General features: G+C 49.4%; 1 protein-coding gene across 1 annotated transcript in view; it reads right to left on the bottom strand.

The window, feature by feature from the left end:
• Positions 1–13,205, bottom strand: part of TTLL6 (tubulin tyrosine ligase like 6) — a 29,823-nt gene extending 16,618 nt beyond the window's left edge. Inside the window, exons 1-7 of the mRNA XM_021704382.2 lie at positions 13,170–13,205; positions 12,896–13,026; positions 11,196–11,352; positions 10,097–10,240; positions 9,387–9,472; positions 2,099–2,324; positions 634–809 (exon numbers count right to left, since the gene is read on the bottom strand). Coding sequence (XP_021560057.2) covers positions 634–809; positions 2,099–2,324; positions 9,387–9,472; positions 10,097–10,240; positions 11,196–11,352; positions 12,896–13,026; positions 13,170–13,190 — 941 coding nt within the window. The 5' untranslated portion in view covers positions 13,191–13,205. The remainder of the gene's footprint in view (positions 1–633; positions 810–2,098; positions 2,325–9,386; positions 9,473–10,096; positions 10,241–11,195; positions 11,353–12,895; positions 13,027–13,169) is intronic.
• Between the last annotated feature and the right edge of the window lie 9,080 nt (positions 13,206–22,285).

Genomic DNA, 22,285 nt, shown 5'->3' with positions numbered 1-22,285 from the left:
CTGTCCCATACACAGTCAACAAAAATTTTTGCAGGGGCGCCTGGGTGGCTCAGTCCGTTAAGCATCTGCCTCCGGCTCAGGTCAGGATTCCAGGGTCCTGAGATGGATCCTGCTCAGCATGCAGCTTGCATCTCCATCTGCCCCTCCCCCTGCTCGTGCGCGCGCGCTCTCTCTCTCTCTGACAAATAAAATCTTTTAAAAAAAATGTTTTTTCTTTTGATGAGAACTCTCAAGATCTTAGCAACTTTCAAATATGCAATACAGCCTTACTAACTATAGTCCCCATGCCCTACATTACCTCCCCATGACTTATTTATTTTATAACTGGAAGTTTGTACCTCTTAACCCCCTTCACTCATTTTGCCCGCCCCCGCCAGGCAAGACTCTTCACCACCTCTAACACACACTATGTGTGTTAGAGGCACTCTGATGAACCTATTATTACACCTTATCTCATTTAATTCTACCTTATAGATCACTGGCTCCATTTCACAGAAAGAACACTGAGGCTCAGAGAAGAGACGTAAAGGCCACATAACTAGTACGTTGTCGAGGACCAGGACAGGCCAGTCTTACTGGGAGCGGGGAAGTCACAGAGAATGGGGTCCCCAGGGTGCGGGGGCACCTCTGTACCTGGTCTCCCGAGAACGACATTGCTGCCGGAATCGCCCCCGTTGTCTCTCCTCCTCCAAGACTTTCTTTTTGTCACAGTTTCCCAGGTTGATCAGGACCAAGGTGTCATATAGCAGACTGTCTTTCACCTCTTTATCCAGCCAGGAGTCGGTGGAGAAGCTTGGAGAGTGGTTAACCTGTGAGGGCAGCAGGGGGCTGGGCTGTCCAGCGTGGAAGCAGAGAGCAAGGCCCAAACGCCACCTCCAGGGAGCTACCTAAGCCCAGCATGGGGCCCTGGCTACCAGATGGAGCAGAGGGGAGGGAGTCTGTACCGGAGCCATGGTGAGGAGAGGAGAAAGCAGAACCTCCTCTAGTTTAACCAGCTTCGATTTCAGTCCTTTCCTCTTGAGAAGCATCAGTGGCGCCCTGTCTTTGCTTTCCCTCCCCCTGGTGGGTGTGCTCTCTCGCTTACATAGCATGCCCTAAAGCAGAGGGAAGGGCGCAGTCCAAAGGACCAGGCTGGGAGGTGGGGGAGAAGCCAGAGTGATGCATTCTGGACCCTCACCAGGATCGAGGGGGAGGCAGGTGGGAGGAGGGAGAGGCCTCATTCCTGCTCACAGAAAAGACCAGATCATTTAGATGCACTCTGTAACATTTGAAGACTTCTAGCAGTTTCTGAAGGCCTGTGCCTGGTGCCAATTCCGCTCTTTGTGTAAGAGCTCCAAACAGCCATCTTCTCCTTCCCACCTATACCTGGGAACAAGGGCTGGGAATGGAGGAAAGGCAAGGCCCCAGGAAGGGGACCCATGATTCTGGCTTTGCCCTCTGAAGACTCTGACTCTGTGCCAACCGGCCCTAGCACCTCTGACTTGGCACCTGGCTCCTCCAATCCCCACTTCCTATAATGAGGACTGAAGGGTCCCTCGAGGGCTGCTGAGCGCAGGTCTAATGGGGAAAAGAGACAGCCACCCACATGCTTTTTTTTCCTCCTCCATCCACCCTGCTGCAGGTCTGGGGAAGGTAGGAAATTCACTGAGTGGCTCCCCACCCATTCCCTTGGCCACAGACACCAGGCCACTCTCTGTTGGTGCTTGGACTTGAGTGGCCCAAGCCCCTGAGAGCCAGGCCTGGTTCTGATCTGGAACATCATCATCCAGCTTTGATGAAGAACACCCCCTTTCTGGGAGACAATTCTGTGACAAAAAATCAAGTTGTCTTTAGAGTCTTTCTGTGCCTGCGATCAAAGTTTCCAGGCCTGGGTGGACCTCAAGAAGGCACAAGGAACTCTCTAATTCCTGGCCATCTACCCCCCTCTGGTGGCCACTTCTCAGCTAAGGGAGGAGCCCCGGGCAGCCAGCACTGCCACCGGATGAACAGGCCTGGCCAGGAAGTTGATTAAAATGATCTGGCTGAGCCAGGGATGAAGGGACACTGGCTGACCCCAGGAACAGCAGTCAGTTCTCACCCCTCACCCCAGCCCCTCTACCTCCAGCAGCCAGGGCTTGAGTTTGTGGTCCAACAAAATATCAAAGCCCAGGATTTCAAAGCAAGCACTGTTGAGTGTGTGGTTGGGGAAGCAGGTGTGGTAGTTATGCTTGATGACGGGGTGGGCGGAGATGATCGTCTTGATGATGACATCCTCGATATCTCTCCAGATCTGCTCCATGTTGTAGCCATGGTTTTCCATGTACATGTTGAAGGTGGAGAGCTTCCTGGAAGGAAACCACAGGCCGTGAGGCAAGGGAGCCCACCTCTGGTCATCTAAGGCCATCTCCGGCGGGAAACCAGAAACTTCTGCAGACGTTAAGTCCCCAGAGGTAATGGGGACAGACACCCAGGACCCAGGGTGACAACAGGGCTGTGTCAGCTCAGGAGGGGCCTGCAGGAGCCACAGGCCACAGTACTTAAGCCTCCAACAGCCTGGAAGTGGGTACAGATAATGACACATAAGACCTGGCTTGGGCACTAACACTGTGACCCAGAAAATACCTGTGAGGCTGGGGCAGGGACTGGGTATTCCAGGGGGAAAGCTCAATGGGTGAATAAAAAATATTAAAAAAACAAACAAACACCCTACATGATGGTTTTGCTTTGATGGCAAATAGTTTCTCAACCTTTGGTGTTCATTAGAAACACATAGGGAGCCTTTTAAGAACACCAATACCTGGGTCCCACCCCAGCCATCTGACAGGATTCTGGGGATGCTAAAGACACAGAAACTTTGCTTGAGGACTATCCACAAAGAAAAGGCAGCCCCGGGGCATTTCCACAGATAGGGTTACCAACTGTCCTAGGCAAACCAGGACAGTCCCGATTTTAGATAAAGAAGATGTGGTAGATATATACAATGGAATATTACTCAGCCATCAAAAAAATGAAATCTTGCCATTTGCAACGATGTGGTTAGAACTAGAGGGTATCATGCTAAGCGAAATAAGTCAGTCAGAGAAAGACAAATACCATATAATATCATTCATACGTGGAATTTAAGAAACAAAACAGATGAACATAGGGGAAGGGAGGAAAAATAAAATAAGATGAAAACAGAGAGGGAGACAAACCATAAGGGAGTCTTAACTCTAGGAAAGAAACTGAAGATTGCTGGGAGGGGGGATGGCATAACTGGGTGATGATGGTGAGGGCATGTGATGTAATGAGCACTGGGTGTTATATGCAACTGATGAATCACTGACCTCTACCTCTGAAACTAATGATACACTATATGTTAATTACTTGAATTTAAATCAAATAAAAATTTTAAAAATAAATTTTTTAAAAAAAGAACTGAAAGTCTCACATCCTGGGAAACCCCTCAGTCACAGGCAAACTGAGATGACCTGTCACCCTATTACAGAGATCAGAGGATGTCTATGGTTCATGAGGAAACATCTAAAGGCGTGCTCTGCCAAGATGTCCAGCAACAGATGAATGGATAAAGAAGTGGTGTGTATATATATATATATATACATATATATATACATATATATATATATATGTATATATGTAATGGAATATTATGCAGCCATAAAAAGGAATGAAATCTTGCCATTTGCAACTACGTGGATGGAACTGGAGGGTATTATGCTGAGCGAAATAAGTCAATCAGAGAAAGACATGTATCCTATGACCTCACTGATATGAGGAATTCTAAATCTCAGGAAACAAACTGAGGGTTGCTGGAGTGGAGGGGGTGGGAGGGATGGGGTGGTTGGGTGATGGACACTGGGGAGGGTATGTGCTATGGTGAGCGCTGTGAATTGTGTAAGACTGTTGAATCACAGACCTGTACCTCTGAAACAAATAATACATTATATGTTAAAAAGAAAAAAGAAGAAGAAGATAACAGGAAGGGAAAAATGAAGGGGGGGAATCGGAGGGGGAGACGAACCATGAGAGACTATGGACTCTGAGAAATAAACTGGGGGTTCTAGAGGGGAGGGGGTGGGGGGATGGGTTAGCCTGGTGATGGGTATTAAAGAGGGCACGTTCTGCATGGAGCACTGGGTGTTATACGCAAACAATGAATCATGGAACACTACGTCAAAAACTAATGACGTAATATATGGTGAGTAACATAACATAATAATAAAAAATAAATAAAGGGGTGCTCTGGTCAGCTCTGAGCTGGGTCATACAGAGAGGAGGCAAATCTGACGGGTCTGAGAGACAACGGTGGGGACACATCCACACCCACTCATAGGCACAGAGCTGAAATGGGAAGTGGGAATGTGAAAGGAAAAGACGCAGGGGCGTGAAGAGGAAAATAAGACAAGAGACATGGCTCACAAGACAGTTCAAAGAGCTCACTGGGCCCCAGCCAGTGGAGCCAAAAAGGAGGAAGCAGGGGCGGTCAGCCAATGCAAACTTGCTAAGAGCCTGCTGTACACGCAAAGCTCGGGAAATGAGAGAACCCTAAGAAACTGCCCCCCACTGTCATGGGAAGCCTAAGGACCATTTTGGGGGTCAACACACATGAAACAACCAAGGATGCATTTATATAAAGACAGATTAGCGGGGCGCCTGGGTGGCTCAGTTGGTTAAGCAACTGCCTTCGGCTCAGGTCATGATCCTGGAGTCCCGGGATCGAGTCCCGCATCAAGCTCCCTGCTCAGCAGGGAGTCTGCTTCTCCCTTTGACCCTCCCCCTCTCATGCTCTCTCTCTCTATCTCATTCTCTCTCTCAAATAAATAAATAAATATTAAAAAAAAAAAAAAGACAGATTAGCAAAGCCCGCTCAATACAGAGGCCCACTTTTGCCTCTACCTGCCATTGTTGGGGAATAGAGTATAGCACCTAAATGAATTTTCCAGATCGCTTGAAGCCAAACCACTCAAGTGCAAAAAAAATGTATTTAATTTGCTTAATTGGGAAATAAATTTTCCCAAAATAGATTATACACTTCCCTGCCTTCTTATAACAGACACTGCAAATCATAACACAACCTCTTCTTGATGACTCAGGCACATCAAAATGAATATACATTATTCTATAATTTCATAATGCCCAGTGGTTAGCCAATTCAATTTAACACATCAGCTATGTGCCAGGCACCCTGAAAGATGCAGAGGACCTGGTCTCTGCCCCCAAGCCCTGCCAGATTTCCAGTCATTCTGCCTCCCCTCCTTCACTGCTCCTGCTGAGTGTGCGGCTGCTGGGGGGTTTACCGGGGACACAGTTGGCCTCATGCTGAGGATGGGGGAACTGGGAGCAGGTGAGGCAGTCAGCATGAGAAGCAGATCGCCTCAGAAGATGGGGAAGAGGAAGAAGAGGAAAGGTGAAAGGAAAAGGGAGGGACAGAACATGGAGGCACCCAGAGGCCAGGGCGCCCCTCTAACCCTCAAGGAGTTTAAGTACAATTGAGAACACATGATAAACGTGTGCACCAAGCCAAGAGCAGTTATGGGCTATGGCTGATGTTGACCAGAGGGTGGTGGGAGTCCAGAGATGGGAAGGTTCCTGTGGGTGGTTTGACTCAGATTCCACAGGTTCGTCCTCAGAGATGGACCCCAATTCTCTCATCTGATTAAGTGAGCAAACAGAGGCTCAAAGAGAGGACTGGCTGCACAGTGGCTATATGGTTGGACCAGGACCTAGAGCCAGATCAGAGAAGGCAACATGGAAGCCTAGCGAGCCAGAAGGTCCTTCAAGGATGTTCTCCCATGTTTTCGGTTAGAGCTGAGCAAAGATGGAGAAGTGGAAATGAGCAAGCCTATATATGGAATGTGAGCCACCGAGTGTCCTGGTGGAACACCACGGAGTAGACAGACAGACAGTGTGGCCTAGTGGTGAAGGGTAGAGACTCAGGAGTTTTCGTTGCGGCTCTCCTACCTCCTAGCTGTGGAAACTTGGGCAAGTTACTTAACCTTTGACACCTGTTTCCTAATATGCAAAATCATGCTGATAATACTAATTCTTACTTTAGAGTGTTGTTGTGAGGATTAGATGGGCTGTGGTGTGTCTATTTCTTAGACCAGTGCCTGGCACCTAGCAAGTCCTCAACAAAGAGAATGCGGACCACCAGTGTAGTAGGTTAACAACGGAAAGTGGTGTCTGGTCAGATTACAGTGGAGTGAGCAGAACAGTTTGCACTTGACGCTCTAGGCACCTGGGAGCCACATGGGTATGGAAGTAATGAGTAGAGAAGCCCCCCTTTATCAGGAGGGGGTATGTTCCAAGACCCCCAGAGGATGCCTGAACCCATCCATGGAGAGTACCAAACTCTACATGTACTGGTTTTTCCTATACATGCACATCTATAATAAAGGTTAATTTATAAATTAGGCACAGTAAGAGATTCACAGTAATAACTAAAAATAAAATAAAACAATTACAACAATACACCATAATAAAAGTAATGTGAATGTCGTCTCTCTCTTGCTCTCAAAATACCCTCCAGTACTCTACTCGCCCTTCTTATGATGATGATAGGAGATAATGAGATGTCTACCTGATGAGATAATAAGGTGAATGACGTAGGCACGTGACATAGCGTTAGGCTACTGTTGACCTTCTCACGATCCATCGGAAGGAGGATCATCTGCTACCGGGCCTCAGTTAACCGCAGGTAACTGAAACCGTGGATAAGGGGAGACCGCTGTATACGGAATGCAGAATACTACCAGCATCCACCTGCATGGGGGTTATTGCTTCTGAAACCCATTCATACATGTCATCTTGATAGGTCCTTAATGGTATATCTGAGGCTGGCCAGCCAGGATTCATATGTTACTGTCATTTTAGAGATGAGAAAATGGAGGCACAGAGAGGTTGAAGCCTGGAATTAGGGAGGAGAGCAAGGAGGCTGAGCACCCATCAGGTCTGAGGCTGAAGCGAGGCCTGGGTCTGGTGGAAAGGAAGGGACACGGGGACATCTGCAGGAGGAACATTCAGAAGCCTCCTGCTTCTTCTCTGTGCCCTCCCCTGTGGCTTAAAGAGCTGCAAAAGAGGGAAAGTCTTGGGCCTTACTTAAACTGGTAAAACAGAGGAAGTAAAATGGTAGCCTTCAGCCTGGGGTAGAAGAAAGTCCAGCTACTCTCTTTGGTGAGAGAACACCAAACTCTCTAATCCTGCAGGTCTGGAGGCAGAGAGGGGGAGGCCGGGCAGGGGAGCCGGTTTGGAAGGCTGGGGTGGGAGCAAGGAGCGAGAAGACGCTGAGCTGGAGGCAACAGATGTCAGGGTGCTCTGAGGAGGGATGAGCCTGGAGCTCAGGGAGAGGGGGCAGGGTGGAGGCCAGGGGAGCGGAGCAGGGCGGCAAGGCCTCACCTTGGAGGGGAGAGAGGTGAGGAAAAAGAGGAGGAAGGCAGGAGGGGGTGCAGGGCGGCCGAACAATACTACACACTCTCCCCTGAGTCCTGGCACCCCCTAACACCCCCTCCGTCGTGGCCTGAGAGCCCAAAGCCTGTCGTCAGGGTGTCTTTTTTTTTTTTTTTTTTAAAGATTTTATTTATTTATTTGAGACAGAGAGAATGAGAGAGACAGCACATGAGAGCGGGGAGGGTCAGAGGGAGAAGCAGGCTCCCTGCCGAGCAGGGAGCCCGATGCGGGACTCGATCCAGGGACTCCAGGATCATGACCTGAGCCGAAGGCAGTCGCTTAACCAACTGAGCCACCCAGGCACCCCAGGGTGTCTTCTCATAAGAGGAGGGAAGTGGGGGCCCTTAGGTTACATGCCTTCGGACTGAGGAAAAATCACAGTAACCACAGGCAGTGTCCCCGCGGCTATCACGGGTCATTTGAGCCTCAGAGTGACCCTGGGAGCTGGGCAGGGCACGTAGGACAGGGGAGGGCAGAACAGAGCATCTCGCTGCCCTCACCTTACACACCAAGGGGCGGGGGCTTAGAGAGCTGAAGACACTGGCCCAGGCGGACTCAGCTGGTGAGAGGCAGGGCCGGGCCTGAAAGCCAGGCCTCACTGAGCACGGCTCTGGGCCCGGGCCACAGCAGCAAAGGAGGCTGAGCTGGTGCCCGCGGGCCGGGTGGGGAGCCCAGGAGGTGGGAGAGCTTCGGGCAAGACGGGTGCTGGCGCCCTCTGGAACAGGGGAGACCTCCCCTTCAAGCAGGCTTCAGCCAGTGCTTTTCCATTTGCTTTTTGGAAGTCTGCCACCAGGGGAGTTGTGAAATTTCACGTGCCTCTCTGATGCTTTGAAGCCAAACCGACTGCGTGTTTATCAGTCCTTTGAAGCCCGGTGCGGGGGACAGAGCATGCGCCTCGCAATCCGACAGACCTGCCTTCTCATCCCGCTCTAGCATTTACGGCCATGTGACCTTGGGCAGCTTAACCTCTCAGAGACTCAGTTTCCTTGTCTGTAAAATGGAGATGGTACCTAACTCATAGTTCTGCACCTGCAAAGGGCAGATTACGATGCCTTTGTCATAGTGTGGGGAAGATGCAAAGAGGGGGGTGGCGCCTGGGTGGCTCAGTCGTTATGCGTCTGCCTTCGGCTTAGGTCATGATCCCAGGGTCCTGGGATCGAGTCCCACATCAGGCTCCCTGCTCCGCGGGAAGCCTGCTTCTCCCTCTCCCATTCCCCCTGCTTGTGTTCCTGCTCTCGCTATCTCTCTCTCTGTCAAATAAATAAATAAAATCTTAAAAAAAAAAAAAAAGATGCAATGGGGGAAAAATGCGCAGAGCCCCCAGCACGAGCCCCACCACCACTGGGGGCCTTAGTCGGTACCGCCTTCCCTTCCCCTCGTACCTGGCCATGTTCACTTCCTCCAGCTCCCCCTTTTTCCTAAAACTCAAATGAGACAGGATCAGACAATAACATGAATGTAATAACTGGGAAGACACTCATGAAATCTTCCCATTTCTCCCCTTCTGGGGAATCTCAAAGCCAGCTAGCCACAGTGAGCCCACACCAGGCAGCATGACCTATCATTCGAGAATCTCTGTTGGAGCAACACCCCAGAAAACCACAGGCCAAAGGAACAATGGCCTGACATGTCCTTCTCCCTTGGCAGACTAAGAATCGATAAATATCTACTGGTTTGGAAATGTCAGAAGGGCCCAGTGTAAGAAGCGTATGTTTGGGGGTGTATGTGTTGTGTGTGTGTGTGTATCCTGCTGGGGATGTTCATCTCCCCTCCTCCCAACCTCCTAGGGTTTACGATGGAGCCTTCTTTTAATGATTAACAGCCAGAGGGCAGAGAATAAGGAGGCAAAGAAATATTTGCTGAGCCCATGCGACCCAAGATGGAAACACTGATGGGGACGGGCTGGGTCTGAGCTCTGAGCCTGGCAGGGCAAGGAGAAAGAAGTGAGGCAGCCGCCTTACCTCTTGCTTCCGGTGTGAGCATCTCGAATGAAATTGGAACTGTGCTTATTAATGGAATAATTAGTCAGGTGCATGCAGATATCATCCTGGGGAAAGAGACACAAGCCTGTGGGGTCAGGAGGTAGGGCAGGCCTCCTGCTTCTTCTCTGTGCCCTCCCCTGTGGCTTAAAGAGATGGAAAAGAGGGAAAGTCTTGGGGCTTACTTAAACTGGTAAAACAGAGGAAGTAAAATGGTAGCCTTCAGCCTGGGGTAGAAGAGAGTCCAGCTACTCCTGAGATTGGGTGGTTCACTGCTTGGGAGACATTTCAGGAATCCTGGGGGGTCATAGAGTGCAGGAGGGGGGGGGGGGAAAGACGGGGGCTCGCCCATGGCCTTCTCTCCTCCAGCACCACAGATCTGGGGCACTAGCTTTGCAGTAGGGCAGATCTGGCCATGAGTCACAGCCTCACCTCTTCCCAGTTCTGTGACCTTGGACAAGTTCCTTCAACTCTGAGTTTTCATTTCCTCATTTGTAGAATGGAGATGATAATCTCTATTTCTGAGGGCTCCTAAGAGGGCTAAAGGAAAGGATGTCTGGACGTCTGCAACCTGGCACATAGTAAGTTTCAACCAATGACAGCCATGTCCACAGTGCCTTGAGAATGTGGACTGAACTGGGATTTTTCATCCCCCTAAGGGGGAAGGGGCAGGGCACATCCCCTGAGCTCACCAGGTTGTCTGTGCTGGGGTGGGAGTAAGAGGTGGTGGCGAAGCGTGCTATTCCTTCGTTGTATGCAAAAATCCTCAGAGGGTCACAGGAGGTCATCAGCACATAAATCCGTAGGTCGAACTTGAACCCATCAATGATAAAGGGCTGCGAGGAGGGAAGAAAAGTCACATAAGCCTCAGAGGAGAGATTCAGATTTGAAGATTAGTGCCTGATCTTGGTTTTGCCTGGTACTAGAGAGTGCGGGCTTGGCTGGGGCCAGGGAGGAGGACAAGGCGACTTGACCTGTGGGAGTCACTAAACCCCACTGTGCCTCAGTTTCCTACAGCACAAGTAACTGCCTCCCAGAGATCTCCTGGCAACGAAGCAAAGTAACATGAAAAAGTCCTGTGATGGGGCGCCTGGGTGGTTCAGTCGGTTAAGCGGCTGCCTTCCGCTCAGGTCATGATCCCAGGGTCCTGGGATCGAGCCCCACTTCGGGCTCCCTGCTGAGGGAGCTTCTCCCTCTCCCTCTGTTGCTCCCTCTGCTTGTGTGCTCTCTCTTTCTCTCAAATAAATAAATAAATAAAATCTTCCCAAAAAATCTTTAAAAAACATTAAAAGTCCCGTGATGAAGGACATGTTGTCACCATCTAGGGCTGTGTTACATGGCCGTTCTGCAAGAGTGCTTCCTGCAATCCTGGCCAGTCCTTTCTAGTCCACGCACACTTCCAGAGGGCTCCCTCCCTGCGGTGGGCTATATGCCACTGTGACCTCTGACCTCCGGCTATGGCGCAAAGCCGGTCACCATGATCCCTCCAGGACTACTGCCCTCTCCCAAACGAAGTGGGACAACCACAGACTAAAGGTGCCCTCCAGCTGTCATCTCTAGAGGTGACGGGCCAGCCTAGTAAGGCCAGACCAGCTATCAGGGTACAAGGGTGAGGGATGCTCTGGCCCAGACACATGTCCCATCCCTGGTCAGAAGGCTTGGTTTGACAACTTTCAAGGCAGAAGACAGGACTCGGCTTTGCCCGTCGCCTGCCTCATTTCCCATAGTGCAGCGGAGCTAGAGCCTGAGGTTGTTGTGGGCGAGAAAGAAATGATCACAATGAAGAAGTACCTTTGAAATATAGAGTTGACAGATCATATCCTCTCCTGGCTTGATATCTTTCACCGTCCGGGTGATGAATATACCTCTCCCTTGGCAGCTCGAATCCGGCTTACAAATGTATGTCTTATTTTTTCTTGACCTGCTGTAGTTCTGCAAATCCCCCCAGCTACCAGAGCAGCAGGGAGGGAACGAGATAGACTGTTAGCGGGGGGAGCAGTGAAAAGGAAGGCTAGCTCTTTATTTAAAAAAAGAAAAAAAAAAGGCAACAACAACAAAAACACTAAAGCTATCTAATGTGACAAAGCTCCAGAGTCAACAGACACATGTCAGGAGATCTGGAAACAAGAGAGACAGCCATGCACATGCACACATGGTGGAGAGAGTGTGGGCTTCGGAGGGAACTCGGGCCTGGATTTAAACCCAGGTGACACCACTCACCAACTGTGTAACCCTGTGCAAGGACTTGACCTCTTTAAGCCTCAACTCCATCATCTACACAATGAGGATAAGGACACCTGTCTTCTGTGGTGGTTAATTACGTGACAGAAGGCAGGCAAGGTGCTGATACGTGCTGCATGCCCCGTGAAGGTAACTGCGATCCAAGTATTTTGGCTTCCTGGGTTTGCAGATAGGAGATGTGGAGTTCTGCACGTGGCTCTAGCCCTGACCGGCGGTGTGACCTTGGATCAATCAGTCTCTTCCCCTACTGTAGGCTTCAGCTCTTCCCCGGGAACACCTCCACTCCAGCCAGAGTATCAGAGCGCAACTACTATCCTTGAACACACTCTGAAGAAAGTATCTTCAGAAGAGGGAAACCGATTTAAGGCATTCTAAATCTCAGTCTTGCTACACTTCTTGTTTTGCATTGGAACTCATTGGCATGGTGACCCCTGGCGACGTCCCTTCACTGCAATATTCTTCAGTGGCCACTGAAATCTGGAGGTGCCCACTGGCCTGAAGGCAAACATGTTTCCTTCTAAGTTGCTTATGAGTCCTGAAAGTTGTTCTGGACAAGCTAGGGAAGTCTGGGAATCCTGGGGCTCTTGGTTTGGAAAAGCACTGGGCACAGAGGACAGAGTGGGATTCTCACCATGTGAATAGAATTCCAATGGCAATGCCTCTCTGCCCCCCTCCTCCTCATCCCAAAGACCAGACTGTACCCAGGTCACGTTCATGTCATCTCACACTCCCTCTGTTTCTTGCTGGTGTGGTCCAGAGCATTTTGTGTACTAACCATGGATGCCCAGTTTCAAGATGGATAGAGTGAGGCAGAAGACTGGGAAAGGCTGGCTGCCATCCATGGTCCTGCCATGGAACGGAGGCCAGATGTCCCTCCTGGCTCCTAATCTGGGCACTAACCATTATCTCACTCCCTCCAGAAGTGCTCAGGGTCCTTAAAAATTCAGAAACTGCACAGTTAAAAGGTTGGAACAAGTTCAAAATCAACAGTGTTCAGGGTCAGAACAAATTCTCATCCCAACTGCAGGCACAGGCTCCAAGGCACCCAGCCCCTAAATGTCATCTAATTTTTTATAGCAGAGCCTTGTGTTCTCTCAACCTTGGACACACCCTTAATCCCTTCTCTTCCAAGAAAGGAAGAGAGAGATGGGAGATCCTTTGGCGAGGGAAAGTAGCACCGGGAATCCCGAGCAAGAGGGAAATGGAAATCGGGGGTGGGTAGTGCAAAAGGAACACAGGTGGTCACTCACTCAGCAGGAAGACACCAGGTCCTAGGGAAGAAGTGGAAATCCTTAGGGAACATCTTTAACATGCGGCTCATATTCCTGGCCAGCAAGTCCTTGCGGCAGATTTCACTCATTCCAGGGAAGTGATTGATTTTCTGCAAAGGGAGCCAGAATTCATGAACAACGGGGGCCATGGGAGTACCCATGAGATCCCCTCGGGGGACAGTCTTAAAAGGGGGGGGGCCCACTGGGTAGATGCCACACTTCTATTGAGACCCAACTCTGCCCCGGACAATACCTGGTAACTTTTCATCTCCATCACCCTCTCCAGCGACACTGAGTAGTCCGTCCAGTAGAGAGTCCAGTCATTGGCCTCCCCTCCCTCTTGAAGGCCATACCGCTGGGCGGCCCTACGCACTGCCATGGAGGTGGAAAAAGAAAGGCCTGTTAGCCCAGGGAGTGGGGGAAGAGCACGGGGTGGGGAGGTTATGCTTTTAGGTGCTCACAGACCCTGCACTGAAGAGAGACACCGCAGCTCGTTGGGATTGGAAGCCATCTTGCCTGGTCTGAACACACCATTGCCAAGAAAGGAACATGAAGAGCTACTGAGGCACACAGCCAATACCCGGTGAACCCCACAGAAGGTTATCTGGGAAGAATGTTTTACCCGCCCTGGTTTCCCCTTGCCAGGAAGTAGGCTTCTGGCTTTCCTCCAAACACTAAGCACAGAATGTTCAGGGAATATAAACTAATCCTTAACATCAGCCAGAGCCAAGCTTAATTAGGAAGGTAAATTGACAAAAAAAAAGTATACAATGCATTTCAAAACCACATATATGCTATCACATCCTTCTTTTCCTGTCCCTGTTAGCATTAGTAACTGGGAGCTGACTCCAGCACAGATTCAAACGCCTTCGAGGGCCTGGAAAGGAAGAAGTGCCTATGGTGACCCAGGGGAGTCAGGACCAGTGTAAAACATTCAAATTTGAAATCCATACAATGATAAGGCTGCTCTGTAGTTCGAGATAGGTCTGTAGGTCATCTTCAGCCTGTGGACTGCCAGTCTCTAACTCGTGCTCTAACAAGGAGAAACAGCTGCCTTCTCTACAAATCAGATTCCCAAATAACCCTACAGAGGAACTATAGAGAGCTGAAATATACACCACTGTGGTCAAAACCCACATTTCCCTGGAATGAGATTCCCAACTTCCTCAAATAGTTCATTGAGGAAGGAAACAACGGGATGTGGAGACACCCCCTTTCCATCCTCAAGAATATACAAGAGTAACCCTTCCCAACCCTTTGGGGGTAATCCACTGGGTCCCCATCGTGGATCCCTTGAATGCAGGTGCTCACCGCTCTCATATCGGCAGGTGGAGAGATTGATCACCAATCATCTGGAAAGAGAAAAAGGAAAGCAAGACAGACAGACACACTTGCCAGAACAGATGACCACACCCAGAAGCATCCGGTCCCGGGCGGGGCTGCATGAAACCCATCCTGCCACACTAAGCCTGGTCTGACTACCCCCCATGACTAAAGACACGGATCCCAAGGGTCGCAGAGTGGCGGAAGACAGGGACTCCACCAGTGCCCCACGCGGAGGCAGAAATTCTGTACTGCGGTTGTAACTACTTCTGCTTCAGCTTCATATGAACATCATCACCTCCTCGATCCTTTCACTCCAGTGGCCCATCAGGAACGGGAAGTGAAAAATGTTTGGGCCAAGTTACTTCATGGTCTCCCTCCTCTTGCCCCCCACTAAGGGAAGTGGTGAGTTAGAAAGTGGACAAGCTTTCCAGCATCAGTGAGTCTGAGGAGTGATTCGTTGTCCCCGAAAGGAGCAAGGTGTGACGGAATAGTAAGTAGAAACCAGAACGCAGAAGCCACAGGCAGATCCTAAGAAGTCAGTGTCAGTTTCATTATTTTTAAAATGTACTAAGTTCCCAGGACAATAAGCACTTCCTTAAAATGAGGAAATTGTCTCTTCCCATACAATTAAAAAAAAAAAAAGCACTCTAAACAAAAATAGAATGAAGATTAGGACAAGGGGTAGTTTGAGATTACACACACCATTATTTGATTCTATAAAACAGATCATCAGGGACACCTGGGTGGCTCAGTCAGTTAAGCTTCTGCCTTTGGCTCAGGTCATGATCCCGGGGTCCTGGGATTGAGTCCCACATTGGGCTCCTTGATCAGCAGGTAGCCTTCTTCTCCCTCTCCTTCTGCCTGCCACTCCCCCTGTTTGTGCTCTCTCTCTCTCTCTGACAAATAAATAAATAAAATCTTCAATCAATCAATCAATCAATCAAACAGATCATCAGGTGGATTCTTCTCATATGAACTGAAGGGGTGTGATTTTGAAGGTCCCAGCACACAACATCTCTTTAACTTCTCGTTAGTGACCAAGGCTCCCTCCCCTCCAGGTCGCTTCTGCTCCCAACAACATGGATCCCCATTCCCCGTCTTTCAGTCCTAACCTCTTTTTCTTCCTCTTCTTCTTGCCTTGCTGCTGGGCATTCTGAAGCCCCTCTTGCGCCCCAGTGTTCTCGCTCATGAAAGCCAGGGTGATGATTTCTTTCGGATCTTCTTGGGAACTGTCCTCCCGCTCTTCCAAGTCTGCCCCTTCCTCGCCATCCAAAGGCAGCCACTGGAGCATCTCCCCAGCCTGGGAGGAGGCTCTGGGGAAATCCCTGCGCACCCTGGGGAGAGAGCAGAGGGAGCAGCAGTTACTTGGATCTGCCTGCAGGGGGACCCCCTCCCTTGCTCATGTGGGTGGTAGGCCCACTCTGAGACCAGGAGCTGATTGCTGTTTAGAAAATGTCACCCCACCTCCTCGGTTGGTACAAGCTGAGGGAGAGAGCTGATTCCACCTTGCCCTAGGGGACTCTAACCCTGGGGACTCACTCAGCCAACCCTGGCTTTGGTTTTTGCCCTCCTGGGATTTTCAGGAGCAGGCTGAGAGGTTTTGCATGGCACCACCTGGTAAACAATCTTATTAAAGTGAGTGAGTGTCTGGAGACGGCCTCAGAACCAAGCCCTAAGCCTTCCCAACTGAGGGAGTTAGTCCCAGTGGGTGCAGATGAGGTGCTCTGAGGAGGTCTGTTAACTGTTTCGACACTACACGGAACCTCCCATGCCCAACCTGCTGCTGATGCTGAATGCAAAGTTAGCTTTGGAGCACAGGGTCAATACGTAGCTGACTGAACACAATTCAAGCCCAGGGCCGGACGGAGACCTTCAGAGATCCCACCCAAAGAAAAGGCACAGCGTCGGGCACCTGGGTGGCTCAGTTGGTTAAGCGACTGCCTTTGGCTCAGGTCATGATCCTGGAGTCCCAGGATCGAGTCCCGCATCGGCTCCCTGCTCAGCAGGGAGTCTGCTTCTCCCTCTGACCCTCCCCCCTCTCATGCTCTCTCTATCTCATTCTCTCTCTCAAATAAATAAATAAAATCTTAAAAAAAAAAAAAAAGGCACAGCGTCTCCCTGATTTAATTCAACACAGAAACAAGACCAAATGGTAAAAATACCAATAAGGAAGTCTAGCAAAGTCCTTGTCCCCCCCACCATTCCCATGATGACTTCTTTGTTGTTTGCTTGAAATTTCAAATATCAAATTCTTTAATGGTTTTTAATGCCCCTGTTTCAATAATCCTTAGGAATGTGCTTAGTGTGCCTTTGGGTAACCCAGAAGAGCCCAGATCCAATCAACGGATCCATCTCCTTCACATCCAAGGCTTCTATGACCATAAAGCCAACTTTCTGGGGCTCCTCCTCCTCTTTACCCCCCAAACCCTGCCAACCTCCTCACCACGGCAACCCCTGTCCTTTGATGCCTTTGCTACTTACTACCTGTTCTTCCCTCATCAATTCTTTGGCTTTTAAAAAAAGATAGTAATATCTTTATGATAATTTATTATAATGAAATAATAAAACATTAAAGGGAGTTTAGAAAAGGATAGGGTGAGAAATCACATGTGGCTTTCCTACCCTGGAAGAGCAACTTTGCCCCCTTTGCATATTCTCTTTGATTCTTAATTTCTAAGCATAATTATTCTTCTATAATTGTAACCATACTATAGAAACCATTTTCTATCTGCTTCCCCCTCCCACACACACTTAATATCATATCAGAAACTTCCTTTTGGTGCTGACAAAGTTTACTTGTTTCCAGTGTTTAATGGCTGTGTAATAAAACCCCACTGAAGGAATGTGCCTGAATTTAACTGACCATTGCCCTATTGCTGGCTATGTAAGTTGCTTCCAATTTTGCTGTTATATTAATAGCTCTGAAATGCGCACTTTCGTGTATAGAAGGCCTTTTACTTCTTGAGGATTATTTTTCTTAAGATATATATCCAGAACCAGGATTACTAGGTTAATATAAAAATTATATAGCTTCTGGTTTTATCTATCTATCTATCTATCTATTTATATCGCCACGTTGTTTCCCAGAGGGACTCCAACAATTTGGATTACCACCAGCAATACATGATAACAGCAGGCCCAACAGACTCACACAATCTCATGGGAATCACATTTCCTTCGTACCCACACTTGCTAACTCTCGACAACGTTTTGTACCTATGGGCCATGTTTTTACCATTACTGCACCCTTCCACGTCTCTCTGCCCCTTTCCCAAACCAAAATTGGGGAGTGGAGGGCTCTAACTTGGAGGCTACCTAGGAATAACTTAATAATAAGCCCTTATATGAATGTACTTCTTTATGTTTTTCAAAGAGTTATCCCATACACCATCACACTGAATGCTCACAACCATCGCCAAGAGGAAGGGCAGCATTATTAGGTCAGCCAAGGATCACCGCGGGTTTCTCTCTTGCTCAAGAGGGCTGCCACTCATAGCCAAGCCCCTTTATGGCGACACCTGAGCAGGGGGAGAAAGCGTTGTACGTGGCACAACGAACCAATGACACCTGGGCCTTGTGAGTCCTTTTTCCCAGTGAACAGGCACATTCTTGTTCAAGAGGACTAAGGTGCATGAAATCTTGACCTTGAGCTGCTCCCTTGGTTCCAGGTAAACAGCCACTTCCACTCGCCTAGCCCTCCACAACCGGCTTCTGTTTACCAGACCCTGGAGGAGTAGCCTCCGTTTACCTAGAGGTTAATGTTAACTTGAGGAGAGAAAACTGACCCTGAATTTGGCCTCTGGAGTTGCGAGTTGTCTTTGCTCTTTTTTGAGTCTTTGCCCAATTGGTAAGAACAAGTCATGGCTGTTGCTACTTGTCTGTGTCAAAGAGAAAAACAACAACAATGGCAAAAAGATCAAATGCTGTGGACTCTTGCACGACAAGAGGGCCCCCACATAGACCAATTAGCTGAGCCCACGTACTTCTAAAGGAACTGGTCCCCACAGCGTACTTAGCTGCCTTCCCCTGGATTCTAGGCTATCTATGACATGAGAGCCACTTGAATGGTACCCGAGTCAGGGGCAAGATGGTGGAGAGCAGTCAATGCCACATGGCGTCTACTTTGGCTTTGCCTTTGGCCTCCCAGCTTTCTCTTCCCCCAGTCCTCTCCTTCCTGTTTCATCCTCAACGCTAAATCCCTGCTGAATTCTCTCAAAGGCTCCTGACAGAGAATATCTTGCTCTGAGTTTGCTGGGGTGGGGGGTGCATGAGTTGCATGCCGAACCTAGCCCACCGAAATGTTCACCTGGCCCACCACTGTGTGTCCTTGGGATAGTTTTAACTAGAAGTAGTTGCCAATAACCAGACAATGAAGACTTCTCATAAAAATCCAGAATTTCCATTTCTTTTGGGAAAGTCGGGCCCCATTGCTTCATGCCAGCTATCCAACAGAGCCAAGTCGTGGCTCCCTTTTTAGGTATTTTTCAGTCAGCCCCAGTCCCGTCCCTACGGTCTCCCTGATACAAGAACCAAGCAACAGGTGCCCTGGTGCTATTATTTTCCTTACAGTAGCATTAAGAGAGAGGGAACATTTTTGTACGCCCAGGTCATTTGTCTCCTTCAGGCCAGAGGTCCGGCCTCATGGACATCTGGATTGAGCCGTCCTCCTTTAGCACATCCCTGGCCCCCAAGCAGCAATGAGTTAGAACAAAAGCTGCTTCCCCCCAGGACCTCTCAAGTCTTATTCAACTCTATCAGCCTTCTCTTTGCGAGTCTCAGCAGCCACTCCCTGCTAACCTGGGGGTCCCCACCTACTCTCCTGCCCAACAATTTCATTGTCAAAAGTAATCTTGCAGCCTTGAGGAATCAAAGGAGGAGAGGCATTAAATTCTAAGGACAAAGCCTAAGGAGAATACAAAAGAGTGAAGGGGGCTGCCAGCATCCTGAGCCATACACACACCCTGGTATAAGGGCCTCTGCAGTCAGAGAAATGACTTTTATTTATTTATTTATTTATTTATTTATTTATTTATTTATTTAAAAGTAGGTTCCATGCCCAGTGTGGAGCCCAACGTAAGGCCTGAACTCACGACCCTGCAATCAAGACCTGAGCTGAGATCAAGAGTCAGATGCCCAACCGACTGAGCCACCCAGGTGAAGCACCTGATTCTTTGAGCTCAGCTCTGGTCTTGACCTCAGGGTGATGAGTTCAAGCTCTGCATTGGGCCCCACACTGGGCATAGAGCCTACTTAAAAAAAAAAAAAAAAAGAATCGGATGCTTAACCGAATGGGCCACCCAGGTACCCCCAGAGATGTGACTTTAAATCACTTGCTAAGAGGCAGCTGAAGTTTCCTTCCATTTTAGTGTGGCATTTGATCTCGGATCTCCCCAGCCAGACAAAGCCAACCAAACCCTGGTTAGACAGCATGAAAATGCACTTCATTGGCCACCAGGGGGAGGGAATGAGCCCTGGGATGGCTTTGTGCAAACACATTGCAGGTCATTTGGAAAATCTCAAAGGAGGGACCATATTTCATTTCCACTTCTGAAGGGCTCTACAGGTAAACTACTCTTCTTACCCCTGGAGGTGCTACAGAGCATGGAAAATATTTAGGGCTTTCTTTTGCAAGGCTGAATTCAAATACAGGTGTCAAGAGACTGGAGGAAAGAATCATTTGGTGATTGATTAAGAATAGAGAGTAGAACATGTTTAAAGTTTTAACCGAAGTGGAACATGTTTAAAGTTTTAACCGAGTTTTTTCATCCTGACCTTCAGAGCCTGGACTTTTCTTTCAGTCTGTAGTACTATATACACCACTGAAGAGCTATCCTACTGTGTCTGCTGTGGACTCCCTTCTCTTCTGCAATCAAGACCTAAACCAAATAATAGATTTTCCTGCACCTCCTCGCCTTTTCATCTTTTGGTCCTCATTCCCCTACCGGAAGCATCCCTCTGAAGGCTTCCAGTATCCAGCTCTTGGAAAAGGTCAAAGTAGACGGGGGGAGAAGATGTGGAGGTAAGACCTCTGGATCTTGCTTCCAGCTTTGCTTCTTTGACTTTGTATGTCATAAGAAGCCAAGTAATATCTCCTCCCTTATTTCCTTTTTTTTTAGTATAGTTGATGCACAACGTTACATTAGTTTCAGGTGTGCCCTCATTCCCTGTCTTTTCTGTGATTACAGGACCACTAGGAAGAGAAAAACTTCACATCTAGAAAAGTGATTTGAGCTTTGATGCAGGCAGGATAAATTAAGATGCTTTTTATGGTCTTTTGGCTTTCCATTCTAGCCACCCTTGAAATCTCAGTACAGGGACTGAATGGGTTCTTAGCAAGACATGGACTAACAAGGGAGGGATGTGGGCGCTCAATTGCTCAAGGGCTGTGCCAGTAAAAAGTGCTGAGAATGACTGGCCCCATTCTCTGGAAACACTAAGAATCTTGCTGACTCCGATGACATTTTTTATTCTGCTAAAAGCTGAGAGGAAGATGCAATTTACGGGGCAGGCTCATGTCCAGCCATTTTCCGCACAATACTCAGTGTATTGCCAGCAAAGACGGATGGATCTGGATCCAAATCCCAGCTCTACTTACTAGCAGGTGACTGTGGGTGAGAAACTGAGCCTCTCTGTACCTCAGTCTTCTCATAACTAAAATGAGGATAATAATATCTATCTTGTGGGGTTATTTTAAAAGATTAAATGAATTCATATTTATAATGCTCTTAAAGCAGTGCTTGGTTCAAAATAAAAGCTCTATTGTAAAATGAAAATATGACAGTAGGGTTCGTGTACCTATTAAATAACTTTTTGAAGTGCCTGGCACATGCTGGTGCTTAATAAAGGTTAGCTCCCTTCCCACCTCATCCCCAAATGTAAGTTAATTTTTCCTAGCATTCAAATCCCAAAGGAGAACATTCCTCAAGCCTAGAAGAATTCTCCTTCAGGAGGTGAGAAATAATAACTGGAAGGGGGAGGGGGGCTGAAGAGGAGGGGTAAGGCTATTTGCAGAGGACTGTGCTGGCTATCCAAAACAGAAGCGTCTCTCTGGAAGATTTCTCCAGACAAAGGAAGAAAGGTGATCAGGAGAAGGACCCAGTGATGGGGAAGGAGGCAGAGAGAGTTTTGGGATTCCCAGGGATCTCTGATATCTAAGGAACAGCTCCCTGGGCTCACCGGGTTTGGGAAATCGAGGCAGGGCAGGAAGTGAGGGAAAGTGGGGACAGGAGGGAAAATGGACCTAGGAAAAGAAGAGTTGGCGTGTGGGCAAGGTCTTGGCATCGGAGTTTTGAGGATGAGAAAGGGAGCGAGGGTATTTGAGAGCTGAACGCGAGTACGGGCCTGGGAAGAGATGAGCTACTGCGCCAAGGAAGAGCAGGGACCCGGAAGGGAGTGGCTTTGGCGGTAGAGCGCCATTGGCGAGGGCGGAGGGGGTCACCCTGGGGAACTAGGCATCGAGGGGGACTTTGGGGGTATGACGGACCGGGTTTTCAGTGGGGAGACACTAGGTGGCCACGATCTAGGGCCAGCACCGGGTTTGGGGGGCTCTTACCCGCGATTCCTATTTCCCCGTCTTGCCCCCGCTCTGCTGCCCGTACCGCTCGCAACCACACCTGAGGGCCCCCTCCTCAAAAAGATTAAGGAGACACTCTCCCATTGGCTGCCCGACAACACGCAAGCCCAACCCTCGCTCCTCCTAACTTGGGGTACGCCCAGCCCTCATATATTTGCATATAGGGCTTTCTAGGTCTTCGATTGGCCCCAGCGGTAGGCTGTCGTGCCCCCTCCCCTCCCTCCCGAATCCAATTAACCGCCCCTGCTCTCTGAGAGGGCAGCGCCCGAGGTTGTCCCGGGAGACGCGGAGGACGCTTGGGCCGCGCTCCCGGCGCTCGGGGGCCCCACTACCGCTAGCCCTGCGCGGGTCCCCGCCCTCCTCGGCCCGCGCCGTCGGGGCGTCGGGGCGTCGGGGCGTCGTGCGCAGGCGCAACCGGAGCCTCGGGGCCGGGCGGATTCGAACCGTCGGCCTCGTAAGCTGCGGCTGCT

The sequence above is a fragment of the Neomonachus schauinslandi genome, chromosome 15 (assembly GCF_002201575.2).
Source record: "Neomonachus schauinslandi chromosome 15, ASM220157v2, whole genome shotgun sequence".
Classification (NCBI taxonomy): Eukaryota; Metazoa; Chordata; class Mammalia; order Carnivora; family Phocidae; genus Neomonachus; species Neomonachus schauinslandi.
Note: the sequence above shows the minus strand (reverse complement) of the source record. Positions and strands in the feature narration are given on the sequence as shown.